Genomic DNA, 15,148 nt, shown 5'->3' with positions numbered 1-15,148 from the left:
ATAATAATATCATAAATAATATAATAATATATTAATATTATCTATAATTCTATAGAAAATAATAATTAAATTACTGTTATTGTAATTTTCTCACAGTATTATTTTATTTATTACAATTATAAATTATAGTGGTTAAAAATCGGATGGCAAAAGATAGTTCGTTTACAAAGTTACTTGATATTAAAAAAAAAAAACAGTAGAATAGACGTATTTTTATTGTATGGTTCATAAGAGATTAGAATTAACGCGATAATTTATGAAAACTAAATTTTCTAATTTGTAAACCATGCAATGCTAAATTTCAAAAGTTACTATTTTTATATTTTTCTGAATAATTCACATATACTTTTAAAAACTGTAATGAATATATTATAATTTTAAAGTGGGGAAATAAAAATAAATATATACCGGTTGCAGAGTTTTACTAGTATTATGAAATTTTGAGCATCTCTTTTGGACCCTCTAGCAAAGAAAATTCTTACCGTAGGGGTTCCTTTGTAACATTTTAGTGCGGAATCCTAATGACTATAAAAGGTTTATTTATGGAAACTACTCTAGCTTAGATGCTTATTTCATTGTTCATTATTGTATATACTACATCACAAGACGTACTAATGAATTGTTTAATTTACATTGTAAAGTGAGTTAAGACCGGCGGTATAGTGTTGGTTGTTTCTAATTAGTGCTCAGATATTTTACTGAACGTATTGGTTGCCAGGGTATTGGAAGCCAGTCAGTAGTACCTACAACTTCGAATACGATAACAAATTAATTAACATTGGGTTCTCTCTATTACTATTACTGTTTTGTAGTGTAATTGTTGTTGTGTGTACTTAACAATGTCTTTTTTGTGAATAAATTAAATACTTTATTTATTTATAAAAACTAAAATCTATCTGTTTTATCTATAACACTCTTTTTTTCACTTTCATTCAAATAAAGACTTTAACACAAAAGAAAGATAAAATATTTTAATAGCTAAAATACGTTTATGAGAGATTTGACGTTTATATGAATAGAAGGGTTTTAATAGTTTACTGATTGAAATTTTTATGGAAATTTTTATTAAATTAATATATGTATATGTAAATATAAATTAATATAGATATAAGCAGAAACAGACTGATCAATTAATAACGAATGAGTAGAGTCGATGGATTTGAAAAGGTGATTATTTATAAAAACACTATACCTGTCATAAACTTATTTCAGCTGTTGAAGTGTTTTGTGCACGAAATCCCTTTTTTTTGCGCTAAATTCTTAATTTGAAAGTAAGTGATAAAATACTAATTGTTAAAATAGGTTTATAGGATGTTTTTATTTTTATGAATAAGGGGGTTATACTGTAAGTAAACAAAGAAAGGGTTTTATACAAAATTTCATGGTGACGAGAGATAACGTTTTTCTTTAACTGGACTATAAAATAGAACTTATACATATAATTTCCTTTTTTCTCAACAAAAACAGTTCTTTATTGTTTTTACTTTAGTAACCACTCCTATAAATAATCAGTCCATTTCTAATGTTATATCTTATTACATATCTCCTTATCTATAAATAAAACAAAAAAGACATTAGTGAAAAATATTATCGCTATATGGCGTGGTATGAAGAAAAAGAAGTGTGACATAAAGCAAGCTTTAGGGACAGAAAGAACATTTACGATTAGACATGAGTAGGTGAGAAGGATATATAACATAAGTCGTATAACAGGTACTGTACACGGAGAAAAAGATTCGCTAAACAAAAATATTCTTTTTTCTTATGAGTCAGGGATTTTAACAGTCGAAGTAGTGTTCACTATATTATTTCGTAATTTAAAATAATTAGCCTTGTTGTATGTGGCTCATGTGTAATTTTCTTTTGCACTATTAATAATTTTTCTGTCCGATTATACGTATATTATAAAAAAATATCGATAAGGAAAAGTGGCATAATTATTCCATTGATTACTACTGGTATCATGCTACCAAAAAATTCCCTCTTATACATCAGTGGGAAAACTTTGATATGGTTAAGTGGAGTTAGATACTTTTTGTATAATATTGGTAAAATGTATGTACTCTTAAAATAAAATACCAAAAGTTGTTCAGTCTAAAAATACTTATAATTATGGAATAATATACACTGTTAGTTAAATATTATAGGGAGTAAATTATTCATTATATCTCTGGATTTGTGGTCCGCAAAAGGGAATCTAGTATTAACGAAGTATATCCTCTTATAATTCTTATAATTTTGTTATTACAAAAAACTCTAAATACTAAAATTATAAAAATTTAACTGTTATCAAATAAATGAATAAATGCGTTAAGGGTGACGGAAATTTTACTCCAAAAGGTGCTAGAATATAATAAAAAGGAGCAAAAATATAATAAAGTGCCTATCTAAGTTATAAACCATTTTACATAAAAATAACTTCGTCGTATTCGCAAATTTAAAGCTTTCAAGCATAATTTTAAGAACCTACCTAACAGTATCGAGGAAGACTCTTTTTCGGATTCTGTTTGTGTTATTATGTAAGTAATTTATTCCGACTTTTTATTTTATTAATGTGTATAAATTTTCGCCAAAGGTCAGTCAAGATGAATACATCAATGTTTTCAGCAAAAATAATGGATTAGTTTAAACATAATATAAATGAAAAACGTGAAAAATTTACGTATCAAAAAAGTTTATAAATATTTACTGAATACTGGTGGCTCTTAATCAACTTAGCTTTAAGATATTAAATACTTTTATTTTCAATAATTACATATAAAACCGAGTGGTTTATTTATTATTCGATTAATCGATACAGTTTCTGCTTACTTATTAATATTTTATAACATAGCCCAGGAAAATAAAATGTTACTACTTGCACTTAATTCTTAGAAAGTGAACATCGATAACTGTGGTAAAAGGAGCTTATTATTACCCACAGGAAGTTAATGCTGCTTAATGTATGAATCCATTATTTCCTTCTGTTTGGGGTTCTGTATCAAAATGGTACAAAGAAAACCTTATGGTGCTAATTGTTAGTAATGTAAACTACTATCCCATTGCTAGCAATGTATCCTGTCAGGTCGATCTCAACGTGGACCCCCCTGGAAATCATCATGCTGAATTCTAGGTGAATTTGTCACGATGGGCTAACTGATCTACCTTTTAATCCTACCTCACTGGTGCCCCGCTAGCGTATACCATTAGCACAGGCGGAATTACGATTCGTGTATTACTCATTAAAAACAAATCTTATAGTACTTTTCGTTTATCTGTCTGACCCTCTGTTATAGAAATATATACTATATACTATATAATCGATGGCTGATGTATGATTAAGTAATTGACATACATACATCAGCTATCGATTTTATATTTTGTTCACTCACATAAAAGAAATAAAAGATGTTTTATTTGCTTTGTGAAAGGATCCAATAGAGATTTTGAAATTGGACTTACCATCCAGAGTCCAATTAGGGTACCATATGAAAGAGGTTTATTCGAACATCATAAAACTATTTTTTATTTAGTCTTAAGCCGCTCAGTGTTCTATTTATATAAGACTATGTATAAATGTATTTTAAAAACCATTCTTTCACTTATCTTAAAAGTTTATGAAGCAACTATACCCAATAATATTATATATATAGAAAGTTTTAATACATAACAATATTTCTATCTACTACCGTTTTTGAAAATATATCAAATAGCTTTGAAGAACAGACTTTGTTATACGGTCCGGTTTTTAATCATAATTATGGCCCAAAATAAGGAATTCCAAATTATAATATAATTAATAATTTTCATATGGAATTTATTTCATATAATAAATCAATAAACACGTTTGTTGACTTTGGTGGTGTAGCGGTTTAATATAGCGCTTCACCTTCAGACGGTTACGAGCAGGATCCTCGCATAATACATTTGTATTCATGAGTATATATGTTTCTATTGGTTCCGGTATTTTCTATATACAATATAATACGTAGATATGTAGTAAAAATATTTATATATTTCTATCCAGTTACCTATAATACAAATTCTGCTTGCTTTTGGACTAGACGGTGCTGTATATTTATTATTATTTTATGAGTAAATAATTAACACTGGCGTTATAATTAGGAATAATAGTGTACATGTAGAAACGCTGAATAAACTGTTTGTATAATATTTAGTAATTAACCTGTACATAAATACAACTACTTTTCAAATGACACGTAATAGTTATTGTTGATAAAATATTTTATTCTAATCACAAATTTTTACTATCTCTACGACATGACTAATTATAATAAACATTTCACTATAATAATGTTAAAATTAATATTTTTAATACATAAAGTCGTTGTACACACGTCTACATATTTTAATAAAACTATCTAATCTTGTACGCATGAGGCGTATGAGTTTACGCACTTGATTGGCTTTTATTGTATATTGTCACTATATATGTATTTGCATAGACAGCAACCTTGATGTAAAAATTTTTAATAACGATAATGCGAAGATCAAAGATATTTAAAAAAGAATCTGGCTGTGTACTCTGGCATATAAACAATTTAAGATGACCTTCTTGCTAAGGATCGTAGCGTCACAATTTCCTCTCAAATTTTATTTTTATCATTACCGAAGTAACGGATAGGTAGGTATATAAGTTATGAGAAAACATTATTAATTATATTAAAATATGTGTAGAATGTGTTAATAGCAGTATTAGTAGTAGCAATGTTGGTAGTAATAAAAGTCTGAATGTGTTTGTAAAAAAAATCTGGTAAAATTTCCATCACTCGATTGCACGCTTTCGCCAAAAGCAATAAAAGATTTTTGGCTAACTTCCTAATGATAAACTGCTAGCTGGGACACAAAATTTTTATAGATCCGTATAAAAATGTTACTAAAGTTAACCATAACCTACCGAATGGATGGGTAAAACCTTGGTAGATCTTCTACCAAGATAATTGCCCATCCATTCGGTTGATTGCCACTACGTTATATTTTAGCAAATACTAATTTTGCATTAAAATTTTAAATAGATTTAGATATTATTGGTTCACATACATTACAATAAAAATAATAGTTTTATTTTATTGGGAGACTAAAAGGAGTACTTATTCAAAAATTTAAAAAGGTCTAGGTACTATTTAGTCCTTTTAAAAATAGTTTTAACTTTTTGCAGTTTAGTTTTCGAGTTGTCATAAAAATACAAAAAAAAAAGATACCCGTTTGTACCTTATTTCTTTGCAAAGAGAAAAATTAAAAAAGGTATCATGTAAATATTACAAAAATAAAAATTGGAATCTGAGTTTAACTCACATTTGACCGATTTTATTTACCAAAAAATTAATAAAATAAATAAATGTATAAAACTCCGCTGATGACCTTTGGGATATTTTGGGATGATAATCCCTAATGGGGTAATCAGAGGAAATTTATACGTGATTATGAATATCCCTTTTACTTATAAATACTTAATTATATAAAATAAATATATTCTGTTTAACAATTAAAAGTCCCTAAAATATAAATTGTTTTTATCTCATTTTTCGGAAGAAAAATCCATAGCTTTCATAATAGGTAGGACTTAGAAACAAAAAAAATCACTATGAACAGAAAAATATATAGCTTGTGAAAGAAAATATGGACGTGCTACTAAATGTCTGATGTAAACGAATATAAAGATAAATTAAAAGTGACGTAAAACATAGTAGTGGTTGTCAGTAATACTGTTTGCTATTTAGTCATCTTTTTAAACTTTTAAGCCACATAAAAAGTATATATATTTTTTATGTGGCCGTAACAGATTATATATATTACAGATAATGTTTTTAATAAACACAATTTATCCTACTTGTACTTCGACTTTTAGTGCTTTACAAACATATAAAAATAGTGCCGGCTGTATGACAATAAAACCAATCAGATCGAGTCAGAGTACTCGAAGTACTCGTAAGTCATATGTATGCAGATAAGTTTAAAATTTGGTAATGACAATGTATTGAGCATGCAGACTTGAAGATAAATGCAAACTATACATTAATAGTTAAATTTATAACACGACGTACTGCATTAAGAACTAGGTTTCTTATAAATTTTAAAACATTTTAGTTTTAACAATTATGTCGTTTTTTTAAACGTGGGATATTTTAAGTACAAATTTGTTTATTGTGTTGTCAAATAGATTAAGTTGCTGAAAAATAGCGCTCACGCACAGAAGGACGAATAGGCGGAGTCGCATTTTCTTTTTTTTTTGTTTTATATTTATACAGTAACTAAAAATGATAAACTTGACGGGAATGGTTGTATACAATACGCATGATTTGTTACTACGTGTCACTCTGTGTATAGCATGTTAAAAATTCATGAGCCATCACGACAACAGCAAACAGCTCAAGAGTTCGTATTTACCTCTGGGTAGAGGATGTTTAGCGATATACACGTGAATGTTTTTGGTACGTATTAATATTTAAAAAAGGAAACAGGCACTAAAATAAAGTATTTATAGGTACTTAAAACATATTCATTTGATATCGTTTTGAGTTATAGTTCGAAGCTATTTTGTATCGGGTTAATTTGTGTAGAACTTAGAAAATTTAATTAGGCAAGATGCTTAATTTACGTTTGGCAAGTGCGAATTCACTAAGGTTCATTGATCACATGCTACTAACTAGTAGACAGAATTATAATAACCAATAATTATACGTACAAAAACTTATTTCGATTTTTACAATTTCATTCAATAACTTGTATACAAACATAAAAAAATATTATTAGTCGAGTTAGCATTAAGAATAAGCCATGGACCAAAGCAATTCGTATTATAAAATAAAGTTTATTATTAAATTTTGGATCATCTATGATGGACTCTAAAGACAGATTTCTCAATATATATAGTAAGTTAAACCGTAATTTAAGAGTTTTTTAATGGATGATAATGGAATGGTAACTTTGCCTGTGCTATTGTAATAGTATACGCTGGCGGGTACCAGTGAGGAATGATAAGTGAGAATGATTGGTATTTTCATCCATTCAGCCCATCATAATGAATTTACCTGAAATTCAGCACGATGGTTTCTAGGGAGGACCACGTGGAGGTTAACCTGGTTGCATATTGTTAGCAATGGGACTGGTAGTCCGTATTACTAACAATTCCTTTCCCCTCTCCTTTATAATCACTTACGTGATAAAACGAAAAATGATTTATTTTTTAACTCTTTTGCCTCTTTCGATTTTATAAATATTATTTCAAAGTAATAAATATTTTTTAAAATAACTATATTTTGGTGCAATGAAACGCGTATTTGATTAATAAGAAAAATATATGAATGTATTTTTATTTGTTTATTTTATATTTTTTTTATCTGTGGAAACTGTTCATTTACAGTCTATATCCGATACTAGGAAGTCCTTTGTTAGTTCGGTTTTTATAGATATTTATCCTATAGTATCCTATCCAGGTTTGGTCACAGTTTTAACAGTTTTCTTTTTGTAATAATACTGTATCAGTCTTACTACAAAAATAATTAAAAACACTGTTTAACTAATCAGAGTTTAACAACAGATTTTTATTTAAACTCTATTTAAGTAATTAAATGTTGTAATGTAAAATGTTGTTGTTGTGTATTTGTAAGTTTATGCACCAAATACGTTTAGACATATTTATTATAAAAGCGTGTCTAACATGCGTTTATCTCTACACAAAAGAAACTATATGGTATTAAAAATAAAATGTGTTTAGAGTAATAAATTTTATTACAATAATTTTATTTTGGAACGTATTACAAATAAACATTATAACGCTGACTAAATAATGTGTTCACTTAGACAGTGTTCTGTTATACACTGTTTTAATGTAGTTTTTTTTTTAGTAAATATGTACAAGTTTAATGTAATCCAATATTTTTTATTATTTAATGCCATTATATACATAATATTTATATAGATATGTATCGACTACACAATGCAATAAGTAAAGATTTGAGTACGAGTACAATAAATAATTGTGTATACACAAAAAAAAAATATTCTATATAAAATGACTTACTTGAAGCAATCCGTAACGGAGTTCAATGTCCAAAAAGTAGTACTCTTTCGCATACGGCGGTCTCTGGGTGGGAGCGTTGAACTGCTGTTGATGAGAGCTCGGTGGCCCGAGGGATATCGGGTGAGGCATTACTGGAGGCTGCGCTCCCGGTATCACTATTGATTCCTGCATATATTTATTAACATTTAATGTATTAGTTCGAATTGAATGCTAAGATTTTTTAAATATTTCTCTGACACTGTAAGGCGTCATTTCTCAACCGGGGGGTTTGCGAATCATAAGAAGGGGGGGGGGGATGCGTTTGTTATTAAGGGGGATCTTGTTATAAAATAATAAGACCTCGAAAGATTCATTTAACGCAGCTATGTGCGATTTTACTAATCCAACTACTAATTATTCGACTAAGCGATTCATTCGGATGAAATTAGTCGAATGATTTGATTAAGTTCATTCACTATATGCTTCTAGTAATACCTAAAATAAGTCATTAGCAGTTGTTCACGTACGAGTCAACCCGATTGCTGGATTGTCCTTTTTTGTTAAGGTAGTGGTGTGGTAGTAGCAGACACAGGGAAAGCACTAATTATTAATTAAAATATTATTTAAATTATATAGTGATAGCGTTGCAAAAGATTTTACGTACATGGTTGAGAAACAATGCTTTAGGGTGAAATAGAAATCGTTTAGTATTCGTGAAGGGAGTATTCTATTAGCAAAACTAAACATTTATGCCAAAAAATATGAACCGCAGAATGACAAAAAAAGGAGATTACCATAGCTAACAAGGCGCATTTAGCTGTTTATTTAATATTGAACACACATTTATTTTTTCGAATTTTCTGTTTATGAAATTTCACTATCGAAATGTTTTATTGAATAAGTAGATTTTTACGAAATACTAAGGATTTCATTTCGCTATACTTATATAATAATTATTGTATGGATATAATAATTATAATAATTTCCGTGCGGTCCCGGCATAGATTAGGGTACCCCTTATTTTTCAGTGGGTGTCGTAAAAGGCGACTAAGGGAGGGCGAGGGATGGGCAGCAGCGTCTCTCTAAAAACATCTTTAAAAGCCTTACTGTGGTTGCCAATCCATCTGTCAAGCGTGATAGCTACTGTCAAAAATCTCCCCTATGGGGAGGCTTATGTTCAGCAGTGGACAGTCAAAAGCTGATATGATGATGATGATAATATAATAACTATCCATATTTACAATCCTTCATTTTATCCTTTTCATTTTCCTATTATTTGGCTATGGCATTGTTAGGCACATGTTATGGATTGTAATTCTATTTATCACAAAGATTAATAATTCCTCACTTACGTAGTATAATCCTCTATCTAAATAAAAAAAAAAAAAAACAGTATAATAAATCATACAATAAAATGGAAACCCTCAGCTGACACATGAGCGTATTTAAAATTTTCCAGAGGGCCACCTGGCCCCTTAAAAAAAGCGAATACATACTCCAACTTCGTCTGAATTCTGGTGCATTAGATAATTCAGGGTGGGTATGGGCCAGCCAGCCCCCTCGCCCTCTAACTACGCTTATGAACAGATATAAAGTGAGGTAATTTCCCAAAGGGAACTAAAAAGCAAAAAGGACAATGTTACAATAATTAATTAATTATTTTTAGATATAACAGATCAATGAACTGTTTATTAATACTAATATCCATGTACAAATAGTTATATATAGATACTGGATGTTATTAACAAAATTGATATATACATATATAATTACCCATAGAGAAATGCACTAAGAGAGAACGTATATTTTATGATACATATATGAATAACATTTCTCAAGTGTAATACAGATCTGATGAAAGTAATTTATCAATCATGAATTATGACGTTTATACATTTCATACATAGGTACTTTATGAATATATAATTACGATTATGCGCAGTAAATTTTAAGAAAAGGTAGCGATAGGTAGCAAAATATGGGTTGGTTTGAATAAGTAGTATGAAGCAATAAACTTAATAATTGAGACTTTTTAAGGTTGATATAAAATGCCGTTAGAATTTAATTTTGTATATTGGTTACAGAGAATTAAGGGAATTGATTACGTGTCAGTTACTTTATTTATAAGAGTAAAAAAAAAAAAATTGATTTCGAAGAGGGGCAAGTAATTTCAAATTCAAGGTAATCTTTGTAAATTGACACCAAATACATTTCTTAGCAAAAAAAAAATACAGTCAGTATGACGTAATGTAATTTTATAATTCCTCGTTAAAAATGAAAAACCTTGTTAGAGTTAATAGAATTTTTTATGTTAAAATAACTGTTTAAATAATCACAATTATATATAATGCTGTTATAAAACTATTAAAAAACGCTCAATATGCTCGTACATGAATATAAGCTAAGTATTGTTTTTTTTTCACAACGTGAATGTCATCCTTTTTTTTTAAGTTTTTTTTTCACACAATCACAACAAAGAGGGTTGACGTCAGGCAGGCGGCCGGTCGTAAAACTAAAAACCAAATCTTTTTGTAATATGGATAAAATCATATTACACCGACCCCAAACGATTGGGATAAGGGTAGGAAGATGATGAATCACAACAATTGTCTTAAATTTCCTAATTTGTAAGTTTCAATATATATTCCGAAACTTTTATATATAATTAGTACCTAAGTAATGTTTATTTAATTTCATGAACAAATAGGTATAATTTAGAATAGGTGGGAGCGAAGAGATAGTTACGAGTAGTAATGAAGGCTAGCTGTCCCATTGCTAGCAACCTAGCAATATACCCTGTCAGGTCGATCTCCATGCGGCTCCCTTGAAAACCATCGTGGTGTATTCATCACAATGAACTGACTGGTCTGGTTTTATCTTCACCTATCATCCTTCACTGGTGCCCCGCCGGCTTATTTCGATAGTACAGACAGAGTTACTATTCCATTTTAACCCATTAAAAAAAGCTCGAAGAATTATCATGTACCTGTTCTTTTATAAAGGGGTTTATGAAGTACTTATTCAAAGAAATTATTTCTTTTTTAGATTTTCGTACATAATTTTATTTATAGAAATAAGTAGGTATCACATTGTATTTATCTGACAGCAGTATACAATAGGATCGACAGTCATTATTTTATTTTTATCGGAAAGAGATCCAACTCTTAGAATATTTTTTTTTTAAGTACCACCTAGAATGATTTGTAAACTATGCTATAACTTTTAAAATGAAAAATTCTACCTAATATTATAAATACGAAAGCGAGTTTGTTTGTTATCTTAGAGCGTCTTAACGGCTTAACCAATCACTATGAAAGTTGATATACATGTACTATACGAGATGGAGAAGCATGGAGGCTGCTTTTAATCCTGGTTAGTAGATATATCACGCAGATGAATTCGCTAGCGTTTATCGCTAGTATTTTAATAAAAATAAATATATATTCCCCGTTTGAGTTAGTAAACATTGATTTAATAACAGAATTACAAGTATAAAATTAGGAATTTAACTAAAAAATATACTTTATGAATATTAAATACTGTTGTGAAAAATCTAAAACAATTACAGATTATAAAAGTACATGTAAATAATACTGGTAAAATAAAATAATGTTTTTAACACAGTTTTTGGTAAATTATCAAAAGCTTCCAAAAACAAACTAGTTACGCGGTCCAGATTTTAACAATAATTACGGCTCATATCTTTTTCATATAAAAATATAATAAGGTTCATTGTATCTCATACTTATATATAGAACTCTCGTGTTGTAAGTTTAACTGATCTGACTGATTTATATTGGATTTCTATTGGATTTAATTTTAATTATTATTGAACTAAAAATCCTCCTTTTTGAACTCATTGTTAACAATTCATATACTTTTAGAAATTACAAAAAAATATACTAAGTACAAACTTTTAGAAATTACAGTTTCTAAAGTCTGTTACTTCGTAGAAATAAGTTAATTCAGTTTTGTTTGCTTATAGAACAGTATTAAACATATTTTGTACATCAATTTTAAATTTTATAGTACTTTCTATAGAGAATATAGCCTTCTAGCAGTAAAGTGAAACCTAAACAAGGTGTTAAGGACAATAAATGGTTGGACGAAATAGCAACAACGTGTAAAATCAGCAATATCGTTTTATTACGCCATTAAAGGATTAAGGAGGCTGGTGTTGCCGCTCGTCAAAAAAATAATTACGAATTTTATTGCTTTATAGCACTGTAATACCACAAAAGAGGTTCGTTATAAAATTGATAGGATACAAAACAATTCGTAAAGTAGAAAACGTTTTGCGCAGTATGAAATATTAAAATCTCTGATGACGCTTGAAACGAAATGTTGTTTTGGTTTTATTTTACAATACCAATCAAAGCAGGGCATGGGTTTCTTCCTGTGAAACAAAGATTTTAGCCCTCTGTTACTACGACGACTATGTGGTTTGACATAGTGATTTATTAAATTTTTTTCTTTTTTTGTCTTGCGTTTTATTTTTTTAGTTGGTTCTTATAAATATCCTAGAAATGAATTCTTTGAACTTTGACTCAATTTATATTTTTTACAGTTACCAGATGAACATAAAACTATATATTTGTTCTCTTTATATAGTTTATATATGTTGGTCTCTTTTTATACTTATATATGTGTAACCATTATTTTATGTTACTATAATTTTTTATGTTACGTTTATTAAGTTTACGTATACATCTGTTACTATTGTTACCTATCTTAATAATAAACTATCGCGTTAGTGATTTACACTTCATACCAAAGGTTGACTGAAAGAGAATGCTACTAGCATTAGGCCCACCTTTTGTCCCGTATTTCTTTTTGAACAATAAAGTTTTTTAAAAAAAAAACAAAATCTTTATCGATTGGTTCCGTACAAATTTTGTCTATATTCCAAATATTATATCTATATTATAAAAGTCTAAATGTAAAATACAACATACGATGAAGAACTTTATAAGTTATTATTCTGTGATGAATATGTAGGAGAAGAAAAGAAAATATTATGAACATAATACGTACGTGAAAGTTTTGCGCAACTTATGAATAAAGCAAGTTACAATGAAAATAATACATTTACTGTTTTTCTAAGTAGTTTACATTTTAAACATTTTTGCATTCGATCGAAGCATTTTTTTAAACAAGAGGACGTTTCAATGTGGGCATGTATTTCACGTGCAATCGAAAAAGCGGTAACAGCTTTCAATCATGAAAGCTGTTACCGCTTTTTCGATGCTAGTAAACGTGAAACCTCTCATTAAATCTTTGATTTTCAGATAAATAAAAAAGATCGTAGAGTAAGATCTGGCCTAAGAAAAATCATTTTAATGCTCTAAAAACTTTTTTGTATTAGTTCCATTTTGATTTCACTCGAATAACTTAGATATGTGATAAAAATTATTAATAATTTTGTTTTTAAATAACTAATAAGGATTTATATAAAAAAATATTTGAAATTAAACACCTTGTAATAAACTATTTTTGATTATTCATAAAAAATCGTCATATTTAATAATCCCCTGTTTATTAAAAAGCCTTGTTTAAAAAATTTATTGAAGTAAATATGTAATAAATATTTCACTGGCATCTATTTCCTTCGTACGAAGTAACTAACTTCCGAGCTTACAGCTATGCAAATACGCAGACTGAACTAGGCAAACATGTTACACTGTTTTGAATCTAAACTGTTGCAAATAATGTTGTCTACCTTCCTAATACCTATGTAACATAAATCTCGTTTATGTTTCTAAACATTAAATAAACTCTTTTTAATTCGATCTAGGTGTTTTGGGCTGTCTTAGATAGACAGCTTGGCACAAGAAGAAGTCTGTATTCTCCTAACACTACGTGTATTCCAAATTTCATCAATATTGGTTGAGGTATTAAGTTGCCAAGTATTAATAAACACAATTTAGAATTTTATATTATAAGTGAGGTTTATAATTCTCAGTATATATCGTATCTAGTAATATTTAATTATTTAAAATTCCAACAGAAGTAATTAAATTACAATTTAGGATATTGCTGTTTGAAAATGCCACATAGGAAATAGCTAATGCAGTATAAATACATGAGTTAAAATGAGCACAGCTTTCTGGGAAAATCAAAATGTAGTGATTTCGATTCACCTTAATTTAAATTAGATAGAGTATATAGATATAGTTGAACTTTATTTGGAACGATATATACATTCGTACACAGTTTCTGGTTTCGTTTGCGTGACTCATTGCTTGACTGGGATAAAAAGATAGAATGCCAGGAGATAACAAATAAACTTCACATTTATAATATTAAGTAAGGAATATTTATAGATATTTTATATTTAATTAATTTTATTATAATGAATTATTATTATTGTCCTCTATTTAAAAGGCCAGTTATTCTAAAGATCATAATATTTTATTGTCATTAAATTATTTATAATGTTATATATGTATAAAGAGCCCTTTTTTTTAAACATTGCTGTTTTTATTAGTTACTAATTCTAGTAATAATTCTCTTAATAGTATCTAATAATACATTAGTAACTAAAAAATAGATATTTTAACTTTATAAGTGTTAAATTTATCAATATACATGTCAGATAAATTTTCGAGTAGTTTATTACACATCTGTGAAATAGGCTTATATTCTTATTGATGAATGTATACTGGCGCTCAGCTTTGTTATAATCTAATTTGCATATTATTTGGTATTCGAGTACTTGTATTATTGTACCTATACATTTGGTAATATTAATATTATTGTTGTTGTCTTTCGGGTTGGAGGACGCGAAATGAACTTTACTATAACACAAGATCTTATGTCACGAGGGTTGATAAGGCGCGAGTGACACCCTTGGTATGGCAAGGGTCTATAAGTTGCGGTAACCACTTTCCATTAGATGGGCGGTATACTGCCGAGCTTTCACCATTTTCATCATATAAACAACATTACCAAAGATTATTATTTCGAAATGGTCCAGACGTAGAGGGTGACATCGAAATTATTAGTCGTACGTAAGTACAACTGAGAAAATATCCTTGCTATAGATATTAGGATACAAATAAGGTCAGATATTTTGTGATTAATAAAATTGAAAAAGTAGAGTAAGTGTTTATATGGGAGAAAAATCATTCTCGTTACATTTATTCT

At 28.5% G+C, this 15,148-nt stretch overlaps 1 protein-coding gene across 6 annotated transcripts in view; it reads right to left on the bottom strand.

The window, feature by feature from the left end:
- The window catches only part of LOC113520742 (SCY1-like protein 2), a 139,207-nt gene that overhangs the window by 43,168 nt on the left and 80,891 nt on the right, over positions 1-15,148 (bottom strand). For all 6 annotated transcript variants that reach the window (XM_052896673.1, XM_031911649.2, XM_052896670.1 and 3 more), the window contains exon 3: positions 8,024-8,188. In XM_052896673.1, coding sequence (XP_052752633.1) covers positions 8,024-8,188 — 165 coding nt within the window. The remainder of the gene's footprint in view (positions 1-8,023; positions 8,189-15,148) is intronic.

Source organism: Galleria mellonella, unplaced genomic scaffold (genome assembly GCF_026898425.1).
Source record: "Galleria mellonella isolate WM207_F2 unplaced genomic scaffold, CSIRO_AGI_GalMel_v1 utg33, whole genome shotgun sequence".
Lineage (NCBI taxonomy): Eukaryota > Metazoa > Arthropoda > Insecta > Lepidoptera > Pyralidae > Galleria > Galleria mellonella.
This window is presented reverse-complemented; position numbering and strand designations above follow the sequence as displayed.